This window comes from Corvus moneduloides, chromosome 12 (assembly GCF_009650955.1).
Source record: "Corvus moneduloides isolate bCorMon1 chromosome 12, bCorMon1.pri, whole genome shotgun sequence".
Taxonomy (NCBI): Eukaryota; Metazoa; Chordata; class Aves; order Passeriformes; family Corvidae; genus Corvus; species Corvus moneduloides.
In genome coordinates this window covers 19705755-19728371 of record NC_045487.1, presented here as the reverse complement: position 1 = coordinate 19728371, position 22617 = coordinate 19705755, and the positions used below count along the sequence as shown (strand labels likewise).

Sequence of the window (22617 nt, the reverse complement as noted above, 5' to 3'; positions counted from 1 at the left end):
ATGTGACCAAGCTCCCATCTGTGCCATGAAACTGGAGACAGGAAAGTGGCAAAAAGCTTCAGAAAGGCAAAATAGATAAACATGCATCCCTTTGATCCTATCAGAGCTCTGGCCACAGTTTCTGGATTACTGTGACTTAGCAAGAATACAGAGAAAATTCCCCAATCCAAGGTCCAAGTGCTTCAAGCTGTCTAAGTTCATAGCCCAGGCAAATACTTCTGTTGTGGAACACTCCAAAAAATAATGGGAGTTTTGAAAAGGAAGTGTTCCTCAATACTGACTGTCCGACATGTGAGCTAGCCAGACTGGTTAAAGCTTAATTAAAAAGTGCCAGAGTGACTAAATTCTTTTCTAAGTGCAGCTGCAGAACGTTAGCTGTGGGCATATTTTAGACCTTAATTAGTAACACTTGCACTAGAGGACCAAAATCTTTCATGAATGCAGCTGTAATCAATTAATATCAGTTAGGCATTTCTGTAGGCAACACAAGAGTTCCTGAAAATTGCTTTAGTGCCCACCTAGTTTAAAAAAAATAAAATACTTATGTGCAACAAACTACAAAACCAAAGATAACTACAAAATGTCTTTATTGAAAAAAGCAGATTATAGCATCTAAGGTTAAATGAAACTTCTGACTTTAATATTAAATAACTTAAGATGATAGCAAGTAGCTTCTTCTTTAGATAAATAAATCTACATTTCCCAATTTTTTTCTTCAACAATCAAGGGAATCAAACACTGAAACACAAAACCACAAGTAATTCTAAAGACTAAAAGACAGAAGCACATTGAAAGGTTTTACAAGGATATATATACACAAAAATAGTTAACTAATGTATATTTTCAGCATGTAAACTAGTTACATGATATACAAACTGGGAATTCATATATTTCCTACAAAATAAAAATCAACGTTGGTCCAAGTTCTTGGAAGAAAACTATATTCTTTTAAAGAAAATGAAAATATTTCTCAAATGAAAACTTAATTTAAGTCAAATTATATACTCTAGTTACGGCATTAGTTACAGGATGAATCACAAACTTTTAAACTTTTCTTGAAACACAAGAAAGCAGCTTTTGTCTCCTTTAGAGCTTTGGTTTACTTTACTACTCTGGAATTTCTGGTCTTAAAGAGCTCCTCTAACCATGTTTTCCTTTTGAAGCTCCACCTTACAAAATATATACACGCACGTGCACACAAGTGAAAGGAAAAGGAAAGAAACCCAAACAAACCCTCTCTGTAAGCTCAATTCTCTGAGTGCATTCTTTTGTTTTCAAATGATTATTTTGGTCCTTTCTTTGGAACACATCCTCCCGTGGGTGAGGGATCCTGCACCGCCCACAGCAGCTTATGCTGGAGGGGCTTGGGAAGATTCCCTGCCTGCACAGCAAGGTGTAGGCCTGATGCAGATGAGAACTGATGTAACTTGATGGAAATATTCTGAAAGTACAGTAAAGGCTTCGGAAGAACAATTGCACTGTAAGATGAACTTAGGAAGTTTTCATTGGTGTTGAACTGATTTAACATAAGAATATTCCAGAAGAAAATAATTAAAACAAGATTTCTCATTTACATAATTGCCCAGGCAGGAGGTAAAATGCACAGAAACTGTCACTAGCACTAAAGAGTACAGCACATAATTATTTTGATTTTATTTTTCTCCTTGATTTGAAAAAAAACCCAACCCAGCCTGGCAAATTTCACTCAAGCCCCAGTTTTTATAGTAAATGCTGGAAAAGCAAAGCTGTACTTCGTAATACAGTAATGGAACGCATCTGTCTATAGAAAATACTAGAACAACAACTGCTGCTTTCTGGTTTTAAACAAATTGCTTATTCTATATTGACATACTACCTTTCAGAATTTTTGCCATGATGACACTTAATAGATCAGAACTGCACAGAACTACAAGAGACTGAAAAATCAGCATGTGAAATGAAATTAAATATTACTCTGTTCTACAGGATGATCATTTTCAAAAAAAAGAAGAAAAGGTTTGGTATGTACGTTTGAAAGTGTGCTGTCCCTTGGAAATATGTTGGAAACTTAAACCTGCCCCTGATAGAGGCAAAGTGTTCAGGAAGGTGCTAGCAGAGGACTGGGCTGAATGCCAGAGTAAGTCACCTCCAGCTCTGTCCACTGTCAGTGTCAAGGTTTTGCTTCTCCACTGGTAGAGCAAAGCATTTTTCCAGTTCAGCAAGTAACTGTTATTTGTTCCCAGGAACAGACCCAAACCTTCTCTGTGTATTTTAATGATCTTTTCTTAATTTGGGGCCCTCAATATATATTGTAAATACATGCAAGTGAAAATGCCTCAAACCAAAATGTGTTCCAAAGCACCCTCCTGCAATGGAAAAAGCATTCCATTGCAGCTGATGCTAAAAGTTTATCCTGAAGCTCTGGCACCTTCCATGTTTGTAATAACCTAAAGGAATCGACCTAGTCATACAAGCCAGTTTAAGACTTTTTTTCCCCTTTCTCCAAGATTTGCTGGCACATGTAGTTCCACTTCCTCCTGAGGCTGGACTGCTGACTATGGACACAGAGGGAGAGTCTGCAAATGCAGAAGTGCATGTGCACTCCCAGCCTCTTATTTGCAGGCCAGGTCTCCTGGACCACAGTGTAGAAATGGGGCACTGATTGCACTGTAGTTCCTTCAAATCCTGGTATTCACACTAAAAATGTTAATTATAACCTGATATATATTAACTACAAAATTACTTTGCCCAGGAGCATTCAGTACGACAGGTTAATCTAGGCCAATGGAAGTCTGGCAGAAGCTCAGGAAGCGTCCCTTTTGTTCCTTACTAACAGAAAAAAATAGTTCTCAGGAATTTTTCCTGTTCTCCCACCCCCCCACCTTTCCCCATAATGAAATTCCAGACTATCAAAAAGTTCTGTTAAGGGAGTTAATTATTCCACTTACGAATTAGTGGCCATTGGATGCTCTTTGTGCTTTTCAAGAGCACCACAAATGGCTTTCAAAAAGTCAATGGAGCATAAGAAACTAAACTGCAATGGTGTTGCCAAATAAGTCATTCCATCAGTCTGCATGCTGAATTTAACACGGGATCATTTCCGAATGGATCGGGCAGATTCTCAAGTGCTGAGAACTGGCATGGAAATGTCCCAGTTTACACATGCCAAGAAGTCGGTCTGGTATTTCTGCTTTCTCTGGAGCTGAAGAATTTTATTTTATTGTAACTTTGAATACAGTTAAAGACAGCAATGATAAATTGCAGCTTCAGGAAGGCTGGGTCAATTCTCATGAGAGTGCAAGGAATTTTTTTGACATACAGATGTGTGATTTGCATGTAAAACATCAGCACATGGTAGAAAACAAACCATAAAAAGATTCATCTAACTTCCTATATGGAAGACATATATTTCTCCCCAGAGGTCTGAGGGTACTGTAAAAGCTTATGCAAAACATGAAAGCATGTACATTCTATGTACAGCTAATACTTGTAAATACTGATGTTTCAATGGTCTGACTCTCTAAATTACTGTTCCTGCTAAACTGCACTTTGTTTTCCAATGAAGACAACCACCATAATCAGTTCAAAAGTAACCTCGAAAAGAACACAAAGCTGAAAAGGTAATACCAAACCACTGTGCCTCTCTTTAATAATGTCTCAACATACAATCATAAAGCAGTTGGTAACAAATGAAGTCTTGGATACAACAAGCAGTATAAAGACAAGTGTACCTTTGCATAGACCCCTATTAAACAAAAAACAGGTTTGAAAGATGAATTCTTTAGTAAGTGCCAAATGGTCCAGTTGATAGGAATGCATTTTGAAGCCATGGCTACACACCCAGCAGTTACAGAGGGCTGCAACTGCTGACCCTGCACGTGCCAATCTCTTGGATACAATCTTCTGTACCGTGGGTTTTACATCAAACGCTTGCCATATTTCTTGAACAAGCTAAATAATTAGTCTTTGGATGACTGTGGGATCCTGTAGGAGGGAGAGCTGGCCTGACGCTTCTTCACAGAACACCCTTCTTTTTAAGCTCGCTGAAAACTGCCCTGGCTAAAACACCTGCTTGCTGCCTATTCCCTACTTCTGGAATCTAAGTATTCTCTAAGACCAGAATTCAACAAAACTAGCTAAAATGCTAGCATTTATCTTATCATGCTTGTTGCAATATGATAAGGTGCTAACTTTTGGAAAGTAATTCTACACTCCTTACTTGGGTGAAATCTCCACTAAAGGAAGTGAGTAGGAAGTGCAGAACAGCCCTTTGTACCATTGTTTTTAGAAATGCTGCCATTTACAGTTACAGTTTAGTGGTGAATTATTTGTTCAAGTAGATGGTGTCTCAGTGAAAATGTCTAGATAAAAGAATGCATATGTACAAGATCAGAAAAGGACCCCTCACCTCTGATTCAAAAAATAAATAGGTGGTTTAGATGGTTGTTACTGGAACCTCATCTTTAAAGGAACATGGAAGTAATTTTTAGATTTTTGTCTTCTCTTTCAAACTACTTATTGATCATGAAAATGTCTTTCAGAGTTCTGTGACATGCATGGGGTAGCTTGGAGGTGGATGTGATGGCAGTTTGATATTAAGGCGCCTGATATGACAGCTGTGGCAGAGCAAGTGGCCCTCTAGGGGGTAACAACGATGGCCTTCTTCATCATTGAGCTGCAAGCCACAGTCCTGGAAGAAAGAGAGACATCCCAGATCAGTGAGTGGCCCAGGCAGGCCTCTCACAGCGCTGCTGGTCTATCCTGCACAACCCCAAGAGCTCCCTCCCCGCCGCCAAAGCCAGCAGCCTCCACAGCTCCTGGGAGGTGCACCCTGACCATCTCATGCTGCCATTACTGAAGTCAAACAGGACAGTCTACAGTAGTGCCCAGCCTTTTTTTCACCTCTGTTTCCCATTCTGGTCTCTTCTTCATCTAATAAATGCTGATGCAAATCAGCCAAAAAGCAGGCCAGGGGCTGACCCTGGCAAATACAACCTGGAAGAGGCTCGAACAGAGAAGGAGCTAATTCTGCAGCAATGCAGTGAGCAAGATGTGGGGGAGCATAAGTAGAGAATAAGAGGAGAGGGAAAAAGGGGGGAGAGGTGACATATCTTCCTTCTGGAGCAGGGCTACACTGTCTTTAATTTGGGATTAGCTGAATTTAAAGACGTCAAGGCCCAGTGGTCCATCTTTAGTGGAAATGCTGGTACCTCTGGGACTGACACATAACTAGAGAGACAAACAGAAAAGCAGCTAACAGCAATCCTGCTTGCTGACTGTTATGTATACTGCAATACAGAGCATCCTGATTTCCAGCTGCCATCACTGTAATTCTGAGGGCATTTGGAAATCATTGAAGTTTGGTGCTCAGATTTAATGTTTCAAGTATGTTAAATACTTAGAAATTATTACTGTGATCAGTTCTGAGAAACCAGAGATTCTAAATATGTATCTGTGCACATAATAGAAAGAAAGAAAAAAAAACCTGATCAAACTGGGCATTTAGGTTATTTTAGTACTAAAAACAAATGCAAAGCTTTTAACTGAACACAGAGTATAATTTTTCAGCTTTCACAGCTCAAGTGTAAATCCTTGAATTTTACAATACTGAAATAAGACTGAAAATGGGTTTTAAAGTAAGCTTTAAAACTGGAGTGTTAGTTTAGAGAGGTCTTGATCAAAGTATCTGCCAAGGCAATTTTCTGTGTGTTGTTACATATTATATAATGATTTTATAGCAATTTATACAAGATTTAAAATAAGAATTTACCAATTTCAGATGCCCTACAGATGTGCCAAGTGTTTGTATCTTTTTCCATCTCCAAAACTGAATTCCCTTTCTGCAAGGAGAAAGCCTGCCTTGTCAGTGGATTCCAGTTTCAGAATGGGGCTCCAGTGATCTGTAAAAGGGCTTGAACTCTTCCACAGAAGTCAAATGGTTGTACATGAAAGAGATGACACAGAAAAGCAGCAAAGTTTCCAACCTGACCACTGACTGTGTATGGCCAGCAGGTGAGGTGACATCAACAGCAGATGAGAAGTGGCTGCCTAAGTCATGGCAGCCTTTGCTAAGGTCTGCATGCATCTCAAAACACTGGCACTCACTTTTGAGCAGCATTTGGGGACAGCAGTGTACACAGAGAGCCTGATCTGAGACCATCAGGCAGTAACCCAGCCCTGCTGACACATGGCTAACTCCTGATTTCTGTACGTAAATGCCCTCTGCCTTTCTGGGCAGATGTGGAGGCAGCTTGATTTGCCTCAAATGGGAAGGGGAATGGGGAAATGAATAATGAAACAGAACGGAAAATAAACCCCCAGCGGGACATTCCAGAATAAAGTCAATAGCCTGAGAGAGCAGGGGAGGGAGCTGTCATCTTACGTGAAGCCTGCACAAAGCAATAGTTGGGGGGGGGAGGAGGGAAGTTCAGCTCTCCAAAATATTGCGGTTTCCTGTGCCAATTTCTCTTGAAAAATTAATAGAAATGGATGGAGTATCAGGTGTCTCTGTTGAAAGGAGATAGCTGAGGGGATGGGACCTTCCTTACATTTAGGTACATAGCATTTCAAGATGCCCTGAATTTTGTTACTTTCTCTCTTAGTCAGAAGATTCTTTGTAAAACCTTTGTGCAACAGTGCATGAAGGCAGCACTGCTGCATTACTGCCCCTGGTGCTAACAGGTAAGATCTGTTTGGATATTTGTGTGCTATGTCAGAGTGCCAAATCTATGGCAAAAGGGAAGTTTTTGGTTGATCCCAACTTAGTGAGTTTGTTTCCCTTCTCATGTTCCTGGATGCAGGACTAAGGATGAACTCAGGTCTCCTCTCTGAAGCAAGAGCATTAATTCCACAACTTGATCTGTGGCAATAAATGTTTAAATGTTCTGCACAATAAGAAACTACTCCCAAAAAAGCAACAGAAGGTCTGCGGTATCCTTGTCTATTTCCTAGTAAAGAATCAATATTCATCCAGCATGGAAAATCCAGATCCCCTAGAAAAGCCTTCCAGTGAGACTCCTTCCCTGCACAGCCAATGCAAATTCAAGTCTCCTCAGATCAGAGCCCTACAGACTGTACCTAGAGATGAGGAAAAAGAGAACTGGCATCTACTCTTTGCTCTCTGCCCATCCAGAAGTATTGAGAAAATTCAACCCAACAAACCTAGCCCAGCTTTGAAGTTAATATACTGGGGAAAAAACCCTCCTAAAGTAATTTAGTACTGGTAATGGCAGCACCACTTCCAGCCTGGGCAGCATTCACCCTTTTGCCTTCCTCCAGCAGCTGTGGGGCACAGCCCTACCTGCCCAGGTGTGCAAGAGCCAGCGAGTGCAGACCATGGGGTGAGTCAGGGTCCCCCCAGAGGCAGAGCCTACCGAGGGCGGGCGGGCAGAGCCCGGGGCTCACCTCGCAGTGGTAGCACTCCACGTGGTAGTCCTTGTCCATCGACACCACCCGGATGGTCTCCTCGGAGCCCTGGGGGGGAGCAAAGAGAAAACAAGAGTGGTGTCTAAGCAGCATTTTTTCAGTCTTCACTCAGTGCCCAGCCTGTTGCTTTGGAGAGCTGTTTCCCTGGGGGATCCCTCTTCCCTGACACAGCAGAGCTCTGTGACCGCTCAGGGTCTTGGCCCAGGGACACGGCACTGCACCACTCCTTGACTGTGTAGCAGCAGTGTGAGTGTCTGGCACATCTAAAGCTGCACGGGTCATTTGGGAAGTGTAGGCAAAACCTCATCCTCAATAAACAAATCAGTCTTGAAATCAAGTAATCTTCAATCTTCCAAGGGCACCCAGGATCTGAACAAATTACCAGTCAAAAACCTGCTCATTGGATAACTTTTCCTTGTATACATCCTGCTCTGTTTTCCAGGGCTTGTATTCCCCTCAGACCATCTGCTGCACAGCTCTTTTGCACATGCACATGTCGCTGTGTCCCCACAGGGACTGACATACCAGTCTGGCAGGTAATTATGTGCACAGGCCAAACCTCAGCGTGAGGGTGGGTGCAGAGGAGTTGTGCAATTCCTGGCTGAGCCCCAGGCCCTGCAGAGCAGGCCATACCCTTCTAGTAACCTCAGAGGCTCTTTTCCTGATCCACTCTGAAGACAGAGCTCATTAAATTGGTTGCCTTGCATTGTTTCCAGTTCCAGGTGTGGTTAGAGCACCAGATATGACGTGGATGATGTCTGAGAGAAGCTGTGGGCAAGTTAGTACCTGCATTGCTAGACTTGAACTAACCTAAGAAATCTCCCTGGGAAAGAATATGGAGTCTGTCCTGCTAGTCATCATGTGAGTCAGCACTATGACTACCTTTTATTTCTTTGTCTTTCTTTCTTAAAAAGAAAAAAGAATTAATTTTAAGACCCAAATTTGGTGAAATTTACATAGAGGTTTTCTCCTCACAACCCATCACCAGGACAAGCAGTTCTGGTTCAGTCTTTATGGGATTTTTTTTATGTAAGACTTGGCCAATTAACAGAAATACTAATGACAAATGAGAGTAATGTGCAGAGTGATGGAGGTGGGCCTGTGAGAGGCTCTAGCCTCAGCCTTTACTGGGGAACAGCAGCTTACAGGAGGGAGCTCTGGCTCTATAAACATGACCGGAGGAAAAGCAGGGAGATGCTGAGGCCCTTGTTTACAAATGAGCTGGTCAGTGACCTCAGCAAAGGGAACCCGGAGGGTCCTGCACGCACCAGAGCATGAGGGAGCCCCACTCTGCAGCTAATTGTGCCAACAGTACTGTCAGCACAGGCTGAGCTTGCAAGCAGGTTTCACCTGGTTCCATTTTTGTTGTTGCCTTTTCAACCCCTTTAAGAACTCTCATTCCATTGCCACCTCAGGACAACAGACTGTGTGGCCTTCTCACAGGGTCAGGGTAACCATCAGATGTCCTTTCAAAGGCTTTACTCTCTGGGTTGTTCTTGGAGCCCCAGCCAGTATTTTCAATTAAATAAAGTTTCTAACAGATTAATGAAGACCTGGAAAGCACCCTAAAGATATAAAGTACTATGCTGTAGAAGTAGTATGACTATTACAGCCTCTGGGAATGTTTGGGAGTGCCTTTAACTGCTGAACTGCGTTTAATTTAGTATCTCACATAGTATAGATTCTGAGAGAGGAAGGAAAAGCATTTAGTGTGTTTTCAGGAAGTGCCCATATGCCAACAGCTGTTTTCCCTAAGAGTCAGTGCATATTAACACCTACCTGTGCTGGGAGGATCGGCTGGTTACAGGAAGCACATTTTGGTGCAAAAACCCTAGGGTGCAAAAAGAAAGTGTTCCAATCACATTTAAAGCTTCTTCAAAAACTAGAACCAAGAGAGTCATTCTAATCATGCCTTGTTTTTAGAAAAATGGAGATCCACAGGATTTGAAACACCTCTAATTGTTAGATGATATTCAATGAAAAGGAGATTTGAGAAAGGCTGATCTACCCCAGCTTTATTGTTTAGGTCTTCCCAACCTTGAGGCATAGTGAATCCACCCCTCTTCCTGCATACGCCCTTTTTCTTTCCTTCCTTTATTTATAAAACCATTCAAATTCTTCCAGAGCCTTGATGCTTGACTGCAAAGCAGCTCCTTATTTAAGATGATTGACTGCAAAGCAGCTTCCTGACTGTCACTCTTTGACATCAGGAAGACATAACCATGCTGAACAGGAGAGGGGCTGATTGTGGCCAGGATCTACAGCTAAATACACAACTGGGCTTATGGTCCACAGCTGCATTTAATGAAAATCACTGGGCCAACACTCACTGTGTCCTTGTAACACGGTCAGATTGGCACCAACAGGGTTGAATTCAGGGTGATTTACTCTTGCTGCATAACTGAGTTATTGGTTTATTCGAGCTAAGAGCAGGATCCCGTTGCCTTTGAGCAGTCTCTTAAACCTCTGCCTTTTGCCAGGTAAGGCTAAAATTGTTTTAACGCTAACTGTTAATTACACATCTTCTGTCGGTTAACAAAACTTACACCCATGTCTAGCACTGCCAGAACCTCCACTCATGGAAACAGCCAGCAGAGCCTACCAACACTTGCAGAAGTGGCCTGGTATAATTGGTATTGATAGTCCTGAAAGAAGTAGAGGAACAGCCCCCAAGAAACACACCCTCTGACACATTTTGATTTTCAGCCTCGCTTGGCCCACTGTATGCCATACTGGGCCCATGAAGTACTAGTTAATACTTAATAAACCTTAAAGTACTCTACAAATGCAACACATGAAAGAAGCAGCTGAGGGACATCTGAGCAAGTAGGAGTGACCTTTTTATCTATTAGAAGGCTGTAACTACATCAATGATTTAACTACTGTAATTTTTCTGAGCATGCAGTGGATTTGTGTACTCACGTATGGTAGTCTTTGACACAGTAAATATTGTTCTCCACATCTACAGTGAAGGGGACTCCATCCAAACACTCGTTACAGACCACACAGCGGAAGCAGCCAGGATGGTAGGACTTTCCAAGGGCCTGTAAGATCTTATGAGGCAAACAACAAAATAAGTGGATACATGATTACATGAGATATTCTCTCCCCATAAACTACTGTGTCTCCCTCATTCTTAATAATGACAGTGAGAAAAGCACTTCAGGATGAAATTAACACTCCGCAGATCTGTCAGCAAGGGGCCTCTTGAAACAATCAACCATATTTTTAGTGGGTTTCAATATGCTCCCAATGAAGATCAAGAACTGAAAATCAGGCTAAACCCATCAGTTTTAGCTCTACAGGGCCAGTACTGCCAATGGGAATTAAAAATGGCTTCACAGACCACTTCCAGGGAAATCCCAAATACAAGTTACTGGGATACAGAGTTACTTTATAAAACTTAACAGGCTGTGACAGACAGAATCCAAACTGGTCATTACTCAAGGAGTTAAATAACAAAACAAACAAATAAAGAGGTGCTTCTTTATTAACTAAGGATCCTAATCCCCCAGAGGTACTGACTCAGTCACAGGGGCCCATCGGTTTCTGATAAAATTCCATCACTATCCATGTGTTTGGATACTGATCCATGCACCTGCCCAGGCTTTTCCCACGCTGACCTTCCCTACCGCATTTTAAAGGTTTCAAGGAAAGGTCTGATGCAGCCTTGGCTGCACTATGACAGAACAGATCCCCTCCCTCCTGACATCCTTGTATGTAACACTCAGTGTGGCACTGGGACATCGAGGAAGATGCCGCAAGCCCATGAACAAGCCCCTGGGAAGAGCGAGACACAGCGTCATCTTCAGGCAGCTCTCAACAGGTTAGAAGACCAATGCCATACATTTTGGGTGTAAGAAGTAACTTTGGAAGGTAATTTCAAAAAGCAGCTGCTAGCACAGTGCTCAGCTTGGAGCTGCTGGGAAGCTTGAGATGAAAAATCTCCCCCAGACCAAGCTCCCATGGCCCTATAGTGATTCTGTGAATAAAGATCAAACCAACAGGAAAAAAGTATAGGAAAAAAAGGCAAATTTAATTTAACCTTTTTTTTCCCTCTCTGATGAAGCCCTGTAGTTCAGTGAGTGGTATCTGACTCTGTTTGACTGGCAAGGCCGTTCCCAGCCAGAGCCAACGGGTCCCTGTGCTGGGGTTGGTACTGCGGCAGGAGTGCGTTGTGGTGCCAGCCTGGCACAGCTGTGCAGCCACAGGCACTGAGCACAGGGCAGCTCCTCACCCAGCCCTGCACAGCCCCAGCCCTGCCCCAGGCCAGCACACGGCACAGCCGGGCTGCGCTCCCAGGCAGGAACCCACTGGAATTAGCCAAACAGGAGTGCTGAATTCCTGGAGCTCCCAGAGCTGCTTCCTTTTGTCAGAGCACACTTGCTGATGGGAGAGAGGCAGACAAGCACCTGCCAAGCTTCCAGCTACTGAGCTCCACCAGCGAGATATTATGGACACTTGCCTGGGATTCTGCAATTAAGGGCCAGCTCAAAGCATTCAAGTCAGGATACCCCTCCCCCTCCCAGCATGACACAACTCTAGAAATTTGCTCTTGGGCTAAAACGAACAATATCCTTGTCCAACCAGTGGTGCCAGGATATGAGCCAGAATCCTCATTAGTGAAGTCTCCCTTCCAGCTCCAACTGAACCTCTGTGTGTGCAACACAACAGCTACTTCTCTTAGGCACACTGAGGTTCATGCACACTTAAAAGCAAGAGGAAAATAGATAAACTACAGATGTACAGATGAAGGGATCTGCCCTTCTTCGTTGTGCAAACCACTTCATTTTGTTTGGGAATTTCTGCTTAGGAAGAGCACACAAAACTTTTCCTACTTTCACCCACTGAAATGATGCCAGTAGTATCTGGCCAACCCAAAGCCCTTCGATTTTTATTACAAAAGTTACTCTGACTACTGGCTCCCTACAAATCCCAGTGGCAATAATGCATTTGAAATGACATGGAGCAAGCAACAGAGGGTAAATAAAGCAAGTCACGGAGCGGGTGACAAACCTGAGGACTACTGATAGTGTCCCTCTCAGCTCTAGCCGAGATTCCACCCACTTGACTGAGCCCTTGTTATCCACTGTCTCACAGAGCACACCTGCCATGTTCCTTTACCATGTTCTCATACGAAGTTGTGCTGTACTTTCCCCCTCTAGTACTAAAATTCTATTTTATTTTAACTCACAAATGGCAGAATAACAGCCTCCCACACTCTTAAGTAGCAAAGAAGCCCAGCTTTCTGTACTTAATAGAAGTAATAGAGCATGAAGGTGTTTTTATTTACTGCCTCAGGTTCAAAAACTACATTGACAGCAGTGAAGACACAATGCCAGCCTGGGTAGGGAAAAGCACATCTCACAGTGCACTTCCCAAAGTAGAGGGAAGCCCAGTTACCCGTCATTAGGAGTTTAGGTCTCTTACCATTTCCATTATGAGGTGTCCACAAACAAAGCACTTGTCTGCTGTTTGCTGAAAACCTGAATACTGTTAAAATGACAGAAAAGAAAGGATCATTAGTAGACACTCCTCTAGCCATAGAAATACCTTTTAGGTGAAAGCTGTGCTGTTTTCCAGCCTGTGCTGTATATGACACAGGTTTGGGAGACAGTGACTCAGAAGTCTTTGCTTGGCTCTTGCAGCATGTTTAGATACCAGTTTGGCCTTCTGATCCACTGCAATATTTCCACTGAGATTCCCAGTGTAGCAGTATTACTGTAAGTTTGATTTTTTATTTTTAAAGTCTATTTGGAAAGTTTGTGTTTGATGTTTGGAAATTAGCTTGAATTGACTCTTTTGGCGGTTGTTTTAAATAACATAGGACTCACCTCCCAAACCCTCAAATTAGCAACCTCAGACTTTGGACCTACATTTCACTCAGTGCTATTTGCAAGCTAGAAAAATGAAGACAGGCCCAAGAAGGATTTAGCTGCCCTGTTCCAGCCAGGAGAGAATCCAGCAGTGCACTCACAGGAGCTTGGGCTCGCTGCACAATGTGGGCAGCAGTAAGGTACCTCAGCAAGATGGTCCAAACCCCAGCTGCCAAGCCCACGCTGCAGTGCCAAGGGCACGGCTGTGGGGAGATGCTTTGCCTGCTTGGGACCAAAGCTCTGTGTTCCCTGCCTGAGTGGTCCTGACCTTAACTTTGTGCTCCTGTCCCCAAAGCAGATCCTGTTTCAGATGCCAAGGTCTGCTTTTAGTCCTCTGTTTAGAGGTATAGAAAAACCATCCAGGTTATCAGACTGACCTACCAAACCACCCCCTACAAACAAGAGACATCTTTGTGAGCATCTCCAGCCATGTACATTTGAAACTTGGTGTTTGCAGTGGCTTGAACTCTCCCTCACCCTCTGCAGCCCCATCTCAGCTGAGAGCTGTGTGTGCACCGTCCTGCCAGAAGGAAGGGGTGCTCACCTTTCTGGGGGTGTTGCACAGTGATGCTCTTTTAGCAGAGCTCACCTGAAATGTGCTTTAGTTGCACAAGATAAAAGATGAGGAGGGGAGGATGAACGTAAACCAGACTCTTCTCCTAGAACACAGGTTAATTGGCTCAGGCACCTAATGCATCCTCTAAGCCCCAACAGAGCTTATATCTTGCTCCATTCCCCCCTGGTTTAGTGGGGATTAACTGTCCCCTCACATCAAAAGCCTGTGGTTCCCAGCCTGGAGCTGCCATATGTTTTCCTTTTCACTGGAGTGAGGGGATTACACGTTATGTTGGATCAATAGGTTGGAGACAAAATTATTGTTGCTATGCAACAAAGTGACTATGAAGAAAAAGGTCTTGTAGACACTTTGATGGGCCCAGAAGTCAGTAAACGATGGTATAGCAACTGACACAGGCCAAAACTTACTGTGCCCTAAGAAACACAGCTCATGCAGTCTCAAGAAACTTTGAAATTTTCCTAGAAGAGATGAGGGTGTTGAGGAACAAATACAGAGGCGGGCAGTGCTAGCTGGCTGTTTCTGTAAGATACTGCTTTCATTTGCTTTTTTGTTCTTCTTACTAATGCAGAAAAAGGTCTCATTGCTAGGGATGTTTCTTGGCTGCACTGTGGCTGGGCAACCCTCTGGCTAGACTGCTTCCTAGGGCTGGGAACTCCAGGCTTACTGGAAACAGGTGGGCAGGTCCTAGTGACACAGACAGCAGAGGATTAACAACAGCACAAACCCACCTAATTCTAAAATCCTGCTGGAATGAATTTACCAGCACCATCTGGCTGTCATTTGATAAGGAATGCAAAGGAGCATTCACCCAGCTATTGATTAAGAGGGGACATTATTCCCCAGGAACAGAATGGGACAGTGGTCAGATTAATGGCATTTATTGCTAACTAGATTGTCATAAATTATAGTGTTTGTCAGAAAGAAAGGCTTTGCTGACACAAAATCACTCTTTATATAACTAACCCTATTAAATTAAAACCATGATTTGTTTTTAACAAGAGAATTGTTATTAGTCAAACACATCCAGAACTAGATTACCCAATTAAGAAGACTTTGCTAAATGGCAGTAAGTCTAACAGCAGTGACAAAATATTTCATGGGCTCAGGGAGCTGTCCTTTACCACTACACTCTTCTCTCTCCTGGTCACAGGGTCAGTCCCAAACACACTGAAGGCCTGGTTCAGTGAGATCAGGGTTTTGGATTCAGGTCTGCTTGTGTTTTAAACCTATTTGGACTGAAAAAGAAAACAGCCTCAGAGCCCAGCAGCACTGTTTTCTACAGGATGGCAGTACTGTGGACACTGCTGCTAAAAACAATAAATTACTTTCTCAACATTTCTGGAGCTTACTGTAAACTGCTTCTTTGCACTGTTTGATCTTAATTTGGAGTGTTCAAACAGGGCTACTGTACTAAGCTTTGAATTTTAGAAGCAGAGCTTGCAAGTCTTAAAATACTAATTAAAATTGTCAATGTCTGTCTTTGAAGCACTCGATTATTAACAACGTTCACAGATCTTGTGTGTGCAATGGGAGAGGAGTTGTGACTTGCTCCAGACTGCAGACAAAGCAGAACAGCCTCTTTATTGTCTCTCAGCACACCAAGAGCCTCCCAGGGTGGGCTCCCAGCATGGCTGGCTGGGAGAAGCACTGGTCCCCCAGAGCTTGTGAACAGGTAACTGCAGGAGAGGAAAAGGTTTCACTACACAGACTTAGAGCCTTTTTTATTCCTGACAGAGTTGGAGGGGTAAAAAGAGCTTTTGAGCACACCAGCCCCCATTCACAGAAAGGCGTGAAAAACAGATGGAGGTAAAGCAGTGAAGTGACACAGGCTGATAGGCAAGACCCTCATGGAGAAGCCCAATCTCGGCTCTGGTTCTTGTTCCCATGGTATTCATAGGTACAATTTCATTCAGGACCTAAGCACTGTGGGGCTCGATTCTAGCCTTACTCTATAAGGGTTCCCTCTGTGCCGGGTTCTTGAAGTATTTTGTTGGCAGAGCAGTAAAGTTATGTAAATACAGACCAATCTCAGTGTGGATGGGAACAGTCCGAAGTCTATGGACACTCTGTATCCGCAACAAATGGGAAGCGTAATTTTGAACTCTCCCTAATATTCATTACAGATACTCCTTAAGCATATATAAAAACAATGAAAGAAGTTGTTATTAAAAGACCAGCTCTGAAATTCTAAGCTGAAAATGAAGTGTTACCCTTTACTCTCCCTTCTGTGACTCAGGAGTACAGTACTGGATACAACAGGATGCAAAGAAAACAAAGTGCAAGTTGAAGAGCTGGCATATTATTTTTCCTGATTTCTTAGTCTGGTCTCAACTGTTTTCTCATTTCCTTCCTTATTTACCTTGTCCTTGTCTTCTCTAGCAGGATAATAAAATCTCATTTTATATGCACAAATCAAGACTTTATAATTCAGCTCCCCAATGATACTTATATAAAATAAGATTCTGGGAAACTAAATAAACCTTGAGAAATATGTTAATTATATTAGAATAGAGGAGTAAAAATAAAGTAGAAGACTTGGCTGACTGAACTTTTCTTTTGTTTGCTGTCCAATATACTTTGATTATCAAACAGACAAAAAAAAGAGAAATCTCTAATGATCCTGTCCAAGAGTCTTTGTTTCAATGTAAGAGGAAAACAAGTCCCCTTCTGTCCTGAATATTTAGGCCTGTTAGTATCCTCCTGTGATAATCTTGGGGTTTATAACTCTTCTGTCTAATATGCAATATATCTAAAAGAAATTAACAATGAATTTGGAGCACATAATGAACAATTATGCATGGAGGATAATCCCACCAAGTACTATGTGAAACAATCTCTCCTGCCTGCTCTCAGTCCTGTAGCAAATCTTGGTTGTCTACCAGGGTCTTTCAAAGTTTGATGTTCCCATCATGATTTTCAAAAGAAAAACATTCAGAAAATAGTTTGCCTGAAAAAGGCTTCAGGACCCAAACTTTCTACCTTGGGCAATGTCAGGCCTCTGAAAAGACATGTCACTGCTCCTCCCTCACATGCCTAACCGTGCCCAAGGAGGGGCTGGTGCTCTTCCCTGCTGTTATGCACTCAACAAAACAAAACCTTCCTCCTGGAAACAGACCCTGGAATCTCATTCAGGCCCATTTGCCTCTTTGATGAGGATGTTCAAAACCTGCTGAAGGTTTGTGCAAGCAGAGCGAGTGGGTTACATTTCAGTGGGTGTGGCAGCTGCTGCCCCGGTAATGGTATGAAGCTGTAAAATCTCCATTTCACTGCTGCAGCACTGCAAAGTCACCGAACGTGGCTGCTCAGCCTAGGCTTGAGATTCCTACTCTTTTATGCTTTAAGAGCTTTTGAGCGGGATGATAAGGAGTTTTTGCCAAAATGCTTCAGGCATTTAATTTCTGAATTGGGTGCTATGCTAATAACGTATTCCTACCCCAGGCTGCCTGTAATCCCTCACAGACTCTCTGCTCCTTGGTTTCACATTAGCAGAGCATCTGTCTTCTCACTGCTGTATTGTTTGCTCTCTGCATGGGACCCTTACTACATGGGACACAACAATGTAAGAAATTCATGGGATCACATTAAGAGAGGGAGCAAATATGAAATTTGGATTCATGCAGATGGGGTTTTGTTGTTTTTTACACACATATTTAAATACAGTGCTTAAAATGAACTGGACAAAATGGGGCCTTCTCAGGCTCAAAGATAAAGGAGCCTCGTGGCAGGTGACAGATTAACTGAAGGAAAACAGTCCACAACTTTACTCTTCATCCTGCTGAAACCCTTTCATAAATCCTATTGCTTCACTCTGTCTTGCTGTCCATGAGGAAACACTACACAGCAGTTTGCCTTCTTGCTTCTGTCTTTCCACTTTGTTATGTTTGAAGGACAAGGACAGGGCAAGGAGGGACTCCACACTCTGCACAGAGGTAGGAGGTAGTCTGGCCATGCACAAAACTCTGCCAAGACCCAGGAATTCAGCTGGTCCTGAACTCTGCCTCTGGCAGTCAGGCATTTTATAGCCCTGAGAAGGGACCAGCCATTTACATCCTACAGCACCTGCAGGGACCCTGGGTGAGCACTCATCAAGGCTACTTTGCTGTGTGATTAATTAAGAGCCACTAATGATTTTCTTACCTAGATCTTCCTTAAACAAACTCCTGTGGGAGCTTCACAGTGACAATGATCAAGAAAAAAGGCTGAACAAACAGCTTTAGCTCTGCATCATATTACAGAGCCCAACATTTATTGACTTGATTCACACTGTAAAGCACTTCACACTGCAGAGAGCTATACTCTTGCTTCAGGTTATTTACCATCACGGCTACCATCTACTGCATACACGGAAAGAAACTGTTTACACAAGAACCTATCTTCCTGGAAAAAAAATTATCTGGATTTTATTCAAAACAGTTGTTGAGAGATTTCAATTCAGAACATAACAGCATCTAATACTGACGTTTATTACCAAAGTGGAAACATGCCACTTTCTCACATGGGTCTTTTTTTAACTCTCCCATAGGAAAAAATTAATGCTGTCTGCTTACAAGTGTGTGGCAGGAGTTAGGACATAATTAGAAAGAGCTCTAGGTCTTTTAAGTGTGCTTCAGTTATTGTAATTTACTTTTCAGTGTAATATTAAGAAAAATGGATAGTCTGACTATTTGGATCACCATCCCAAGAGGAAATAGGGGAGTGATTATGTGGCGTGAAACCAACTGGCCTTCGTAACACACTTCCAAACATTCCACCAGCAACTGTACCATACAGGATAGCTACAAATGGTAGTCAATAGTGATACATCTCAGAAAAAACCTGTCTTGGCCTTTCCTTGTCTCTTTTGCCATGTCCCAGAAGGTGATTCCTGCGACTCATTTAACAATCTGCAAGCCAGTTCAGGAAATGCTGAGCGCCCTTTTAGTGAACGCAGATCTTACTCACACATGGAAATTTCATCGCATTATGTTTATCTACATTATCACCTGGGCCTAGGTACCACCTGTGTACTGCTCTTTTATAAAACCAAGATGTCTCAGGACTCCAGTTGGTTTCCTCTTGTGGCCCCCAGTGTTGCCCAGTGAGGCCTGTGGTGTGTCCTGCACGCTGTGCTCACAAGCCTTCACCCTCAGCTTCTCTCATTGTTTATGGGCCCCAGCTTTAAAACTTTGTCCTCTGGGACGAATCCTTGGGACAAAACCCAGACACCCCTCTGAAGACAACGGGAGTTCTGCCACCAGTTTCAGTGGACTTGTAACTTCTTGATCCAGGATACAGCACTCTGGAATTGTGTTGCAATGAGAGGTGAACCCAAACTGCCAGCTCTACACACTCTTCATGCTGATTCACATCCAAGTCCAAAGTGCAGAGGCAGACCAATATTTGACTATCCCTAGATAATTATGAAACTTGAATTTTAAGCTCATCTGTAGGTTTGACCCAATGCTTCAATTCAGAATACCCCAATTAATCATCATTACTGTCAAATTCATTTACAAAATAAACCTGGGACCACTGGCACACCACAAACTTAGGGAAAACTAAGGAAGGAAAGTATTCAAATTTTTTTGGCAGGCAGGGGCTGGAGCAAGACACACACAAGCAGCAACATGACTGCACTCCCTCGTGCCCCGATTAGGAACAAACACGCTATTAACTGTTTGCCTTTGTTTTCAGTGACAGCATCTGGGAGCACAGCAACACTTAGGATTCATGATGCCTCTGGAACCTGAAAGCACCTCCTGTCCCAACCTAGAGCCATCAGCACCTTGAAAACCCTCACAGACTTCCTTATGCTTGTGTATATCAGGAGTATTGCAGCAAATCCCTTTCCATGCTTTGATTCCATCATTCTTTGAACATATCAATAAACACCCATGTCTGTCTGCTCTCTGACTGGAGTATGGCTCCTAATAGCAAGTCTCCTAAATACAACATCCTCCCAGTTATCTAGAACTCCATTTGCTCTGTGATTCCCATTAGATACGAAATGGACACAAGCTGCAACTTCAATCATTCACCTTTTCAACTGAGTCTATTTTTTTCTAAAAGAGTCTCAGCAGAAATGGGCTCTCTGACTAATGCACCAGTCCCAGGGCTCCCTCCCAAGGGGGACTTCCAAACATTTATAGTCGCTGAGATGGAAAATCAAACCTCTGACTCCAGCTGACACCAGCCTCCACTACACTAAATAAAAACTATCTTCTGAGGGCCCCAGCAAGTGGGACAGGCCATTTCCCACACTGCCAGGCTTGGAAAACAGCATGTGCACAAACTGAGAAGAAAAGCCTCATTAGTATTAATATTTACACTGCAGCCATGCTCAGGGGCCCTGGTTGGGGTAAGGGTCTTGCTGTGTTTGGTGCTACAGGAGATGAAGGTGCAAGCCCTGCTTTGATGAGCTGCCCATCACTCAGCTACTCCTCAGCTGATATCCTGTCCCTTCCACCATGAAAGGCTGAGCATTTCCATTTCCCACCTGCCTACTAGTTTTGCACACCCTGATACTTTTGCATTTCTGAAATCATTGTCAATTTTACGGTTGTGGGTGTAAGACAAAGCCCCGTATGTCCTCTGTAGCCAACTTCCATTGCAGTGACCAGCCAAGAGAAGTGTCCTGGCTGAGAACCTGTGGCTGGTGTAGGGGAGAAGGGATCCAGAATCCCACCAGACTGGATGGAGAGGAGAAGGAAGGCTGGAGAGAGACAGAGAGGCTGCAGGGCTCCAAGGGGCTCTGCTGGGGCCGTGGGCTGCTTGCCCTCCTCCTGCCACAGCCCTCACAGGGGCTGGGCACCCTCCTGGGAAGGGCAGGAAGGGGACTCCTAAAGGCTTCTGCAGGTTTGCAATGCACAGAGTCTCTTTATGGTCACCATTTGCAAAACCAAGTTTTTAGAGCCTTTCTCTTTGAGGATTTATGGGCAGAGTTCCTCCAGTTTTACTCAATGAAATGCATGAACAGCTCTAGATGAAACTTCCAACAACTAATGACAGCAAAGTTAGCCAGAGGCAAAAACCTAGCATGAAGAAGTTCAGCCTAAATGATTAAATTTGGCAAAGTTTTAAGACAGTGGAAGAGAAAATCTTAAAAGGGGAAGTTTTGGATGACCTTAATGCTATGCACTGCAGCCTGTGGTGTCTGTAATAGGTTATTTCCAGAGCATCTGAGCGTCTTCCAGTAGTGCATTAAGCAATGTAACTAACATCTGTCACGAGGTTCATTTTCCCTCTCATCTCCTCCCTCGAGGGAAATTCTCTCATTTCTTAACCTCAGCTGGACCCCCACTCAATAATGTTCATTACCTCAAGAGAAAAAGGAAAAGCCTATCAAAAAGAGGGGAAAAAAAAAAAAGAGAGAGATAATAGATCTAAGATTCAGGCTGCTTTGGTGACATTTTTAAAGTGTTTTTTGCCAAGCAAAACAGTATTTTTTAAAGAATTTCTTAACATGATATTTAAGCATTGAAAAGGAAAGACAAATTAAAATTATTGAGCTATTTTTCCTTTACCTATGATTATGCAGCAATTTATCAACAAAATGAAACAAGAACATCTGACTGGGATTATTTATTATACAGTAAGGCATTTATTTTTTGTTCACTTCACCAGGAACAGTGTCTCTGTTATGGCTAGTTAGCCATCTGTGTCCGAAGAGCTTTCAGGAAAGGATTAAACTGTCATTTGTTTTATTTCCTTTCATGAAATAACTCTCCTAACAGGGCTGGGGCAAGACTTGGCTATTGCTGGACTTCTTACCTTAAGGTGGCATTTAAAGGAGTAACTGGATCTTCCCCTGAGCTAAAGCAAAGCAATGTAAAGTTTGGGGGGCTGTTTTCGTTCTTTCTGCTCCTCACACATGTGGTATCCTACTGGAGATGGCACAGATCAGGCAATGTCTGTACCATGCTTAGGCAGAAGTAGAATTATCTGTGGATTTATTTTTTTAATCTGATTCATTCTCTACATTCAGCCAATATGGCTTGGGTTTAAGCACTGAGGGAATATGCAGCTAATCAGGGCTGGAAGCAGGAGGCTGACAAAAATAACCCCAGAAGGCAGAGGTATTCCATTTCCTCCAGATGCAGGGTATTCCCAGCCCCAGCCATCCATTCCCAGCCCCACAGAAGGCAGCACTGTGGCATCCCTATCCCATCTACAGCTCCACAGTGGGGCTAAACACTTCTAACACTTCTTCCCTGCAAAGAATGAGCAAAATAAGCTCAAAATAACCTGGTACTGAGACTGTGCCCTCAGTAAGAGCAAACATGGGAGAACTATTTGCCAGAAGGATGTACCTTGTGGCTTATGCAGGGGCAGTGTGGGGTGTCCTGGAGCAGCCTCACAGTGCTCACCAGGAGCACCAGCAACAGCTCACTCATGACCTGTGTCTCCAAATCAAAAGCACTTTTGCAAGAAAGGGGCAGATTTGGGAAGTTTGATGCCAGCAGCTCCTCATGCCACACTTTTACTGACTGATTTTTTGGAAGCAGTTGGTAGCCAAAGCTCTCGGTGCTCGCTATGCTTGAGGTGACAACTGCACAGGAGCTCACAGCCAGAGTGCAAACGGAAGACATCCCCTGGAGCAGCTGGCCCCGGCACTGGCTGAACCTCCAGGAGGACACTTTAGCCAAGGAGGGCTCTTAACAAGAGTCAAACATTTGAAAGGACTGGAAAATGGGTCTTCTCAAGGTCTTGGCTTCAGGGACCATACATGACACTGCAGTGAATTCCATGTACCACCTCTGATTGAGAGGAAGAGCTGATTTG

The 22617-nt window shown here is 43.3% G+C and overlaps 1 protein-coding gene and 1 long non-coding RNA gene across 8 annotated transcripts in view; one reads left to right on the top strand and one right to left on the bottom strand.

The window, feature by feature from the left end:
* The window catches only part of LOC116449953, a 36038-nt gene extending 16289 nt beyond the window's left edge, over window positions 1–19749 (top strand). The window contains exons 4-5 of one of the 2 annotated variants that reach the window (XR_004242605.1): window positions 4521–8265; window positions 19531–19749. This is a non-coding gene — a long non-coding RNA (uncharacterized LOC116449953). Of the gene's footprint in view, window positions 1–4520; window positions 11231–19530 lie in introns of both variants that reach the window. The other variant, XR_004242606.1, reaches the window with a different exon arrangement.
* Window positions 571–22617, bottom strand: part of WTIP (WT1 interacting protein) — an 86857-nt gene continuing 64810 nt past the window's right edge. For 5 of the 6 annotated variants that reach the window (XR_004242604.1, XM_032121938.1, XM_032121941.1 and 2 more), the window contains 5 exons: window positions 12835–12897; window positions 10327–10457; window positions 9184–9235; window positions 7384–7452; window positions 571–4669 (listed from right to left, as the gene is read on the bottom strand). Coding sequence is in view for 5 of the 6 variants with exons in the window: in XM_032121938.1 (XP_031977829.1) it covers window positions 4517–4669; window positions 7384–7452; window positions 9184–9235; window positions 10327–10457; window positions 12835–12897 (468 nt within the window). In the remaining variant the exon portion in view is untranslated. The remainder of the gene's footprint in view (window positions 4670–7383; window positions 7453–9183; window positions 9236–10326; window positions 10458–12834; window positions 12898–22617) is intronic. The other variant, XM_032121939.1, reaches the window with a different exon arrangement.